The sequence below is a fragment of the Cyprinodon variegatus genome, unplaced genomic scaffold (assembly GCF_000732505.1).
Source record: "Cyprinodon variegatus isolate N-32 unplaced genomic scaffold, C_variegatus-1.0 Scaffold587, whole genome shotgun sequence".
NCBI lineage: Eukaryota > Metazoa > Chordata > Actinopteri > Cyprinodontiformes > Cyprinodontidae > Cyprinodon > Cyprinodon variegatus.
The window spans coordinates 373,364-375,764 of record NW_015151040.1 but is presented as its reverse complement, the minus strand read 5'-3'; the positions used below and the strand labels follow the sequence as shown (position 1 = coordinate 375,764).

At 40.3% G+C, this 2,401-nt stretch overlaps 1 protein-coding gene across 1 annotated transcript in view; it reads left to right on the top strand.

Moving 5' to 3' along the window:
- The window catches only part of cacna1f (calcium channel, voltage-dependent, L type, alpha 1F subunit), a 54,065-nt gene extending 51,761 nt beyond the window's left edge, over window positions 1-2,304 (top strand). The window contains exons 46-47 of the mRNA XM_015392342.1: window positions 62-394; window positions 2,101-2,304. Of these exons, the coding sequence (XP_015247828.1) occupies window positions 62-394; window positions 2,101-2,304 (537 nt within the window). The remainder of the gene's footprint in view (window positions 1-61; window positions 395-2,100) is intronic.
- Window positions 2,305-2,401: the final 97 nt, after the last annotated feature.

Here is a 2,401-nt window from a genome sequence, read left to right as displayed (position 1 = left end):
TTTTTTTTTTTTTTTTTTTTTTTTTTTTAGGCAGCTTTTAAAAACTTCTCCTTTCTGTCAGAACCACCCCGGCCTGGACTCACGACCAAGCAGTGTGTCCTCCATGTCGTCTGCCTCCTGGGCTAACACAGCTGCAGCTGGTGCTACTCCCCTTCCAGGAATAATTGCCCCGTCAGCGCGCCGAGGCAAGCTCATCTACACCCCCATGATCCTGGTGGATGAAGAAAGTGGTGCCAGTCAGCCGCTCTGGTGTGACGGCTCTGCCAGTCTTCCTGCTGGGAAGCGTCAAGGCTGGTACCCTGGTCAGACCAGGACCTTCACCAGTGTGAGGATGCCACCATCTGTCAACCAGGGCTTCATAGATAAAGGCAGTGCTGACAGTCTGGTCGAATCGGTAAGCTTTCCTTATAATTATCCTTTTGGTTTTTTTTTGTATTTCTCCCATTTAGGCAAATGCAAATAATTCAAAACAAAATTCAAAATTCATTCAGTTTGTTTATATAGGACCAATTCACAATATGCTACGCACCTTACAGAGACAGCTCAGTCAGATCATACAGAAAACCAGCTGATTGCATTGAGTCATTAACTTTGCAGGATTAAATGAGCATGTGGCCACAGTAGATATTGGCTTGCATTTTGTTGTTGCCTTTACAGAAACCTCTCACACTAAGCATGCATGCAGCGAGGGTGGAGAGGAAAAACTCCCTTTTAACAGGAAGAAAACTAAAGCAGAGCAGGGCTCAGTGTAAGCAACTTTCTACTGAGGCCAACTGAAAACCTAATAAAAAAAACACTTCGAATAGATACTGATGCAAGAACCTAACCCATGTAGATGAGGCACCAAAGAACTTAATTTGTGGCATAACAGTTGGAGCAAAGTGTGACCAAACCAAAGAAAAACCCAACTGTTCTTCATCAGCTAGACAGCTAGATAACAATGCTCCAATAAACAATCTTGTCCTCTGTGGTTTCTTGGTTGTTTATTGAAGAATGGCCTCTGACCATTGTCTTCTCTTTCACCATCATAAACCTGGAATATACAAAACATGGTATGAGCTAACTAGCATTGCAACCTTACAACAACAATATTCTCCAACAATTTACATATACAAATTACGTTAGCATCATACTCAATCAAAGAAACAGCTGTTATGTTAAACATTAAGAAATACTTACGGACAAATCCCGTCCAAACACAACAACGTATCAAGGTTTCTCCGCTTTCCATAGAAAGGTTGTGGCATTATGTTCTACCATTTTGGGTCGGTCACTTCCTCTAGTTCCCTTTTAAGCATAACGAAAAAAAGTATCCTTAAAAAACCCACCAGATGGAGTTCTACTGTGGTCCCCCCCCAAAAAAAATGTATTGCATATTTGCCTAGGATTATGTTACCATAGCGAGATGGGCTAGCTTTGGTGAAGCATTACCAACAGCTAAACCTAACTGGCTCCAAATCTCTGAAAAAATATATAAAAATCAGCAGGTTAAGGATTACAACTGTGGGTCCCCTTATTCTCTGTATTGCTCCTGTGAACGGCAGCAATGGAATTCAGGGAGAATCTACTCAAATGTATTAATGATCCAAGTATAATTTTATATAATCCCATGCTACATAAGGCACATGCTCAATCTATGCTAATAAAGATTCACTCACCTCAGCATGCTAAATCCCAGGAGTGTCTACAACGTGACCTACATCCAGTTAATTAAAGTGTACACTAATTATAATATTCTAGCTATTAACTATTTGACAATTTGAGAGTGTGCAGAGTATTGAATTTCTGGCCGAAAACCTGCAGAGTATAATAATAATAATATACAAATAGAGCATAAATGCTTAGGTATATTTCTCCCTTCATCCGAAGAATCGTACACTGTATGTAACTTGGATGAATCAAAAGGCAACAAAAATAGTTCCTAAGTTTATTTTATTCTTTAAGTATATTTGCTGACTTTCTTGAGTCACATAACACAATTTACAACTCAGAGGACATGGTAGGGAAAATGTTTGCCATCCTTTCAGTTCTCTTTGTTCTTGTGATGTCATTGTCTGCTTGCTAAATATATAATCTTGTCGCCAACCATTTCAACAACAGATCTTGTTCTCTGAGGGCCTGGGCATCTATGCCAGGGATCCAAAATTTGTAAGCTTTGCCAAGCGGGAGATTGCCGAAGCGTGTCACATGAGTCTGGACGAAATGGAGAGCGCCGCTGCTGACCTGATCGCGAGAGGAGCCAGTCATCTATCGCGGTTTGAGGAGGAACTGGCAGACGAAATGAACTGCGTGATTTCTTACTGAGATCAGCAAAGCCAAATCACAGTAAGGACGATAAGTCATCAGCCAATATTTTATAAGTGTGTTTATATTTCAGTCATATATATATATATATATATAT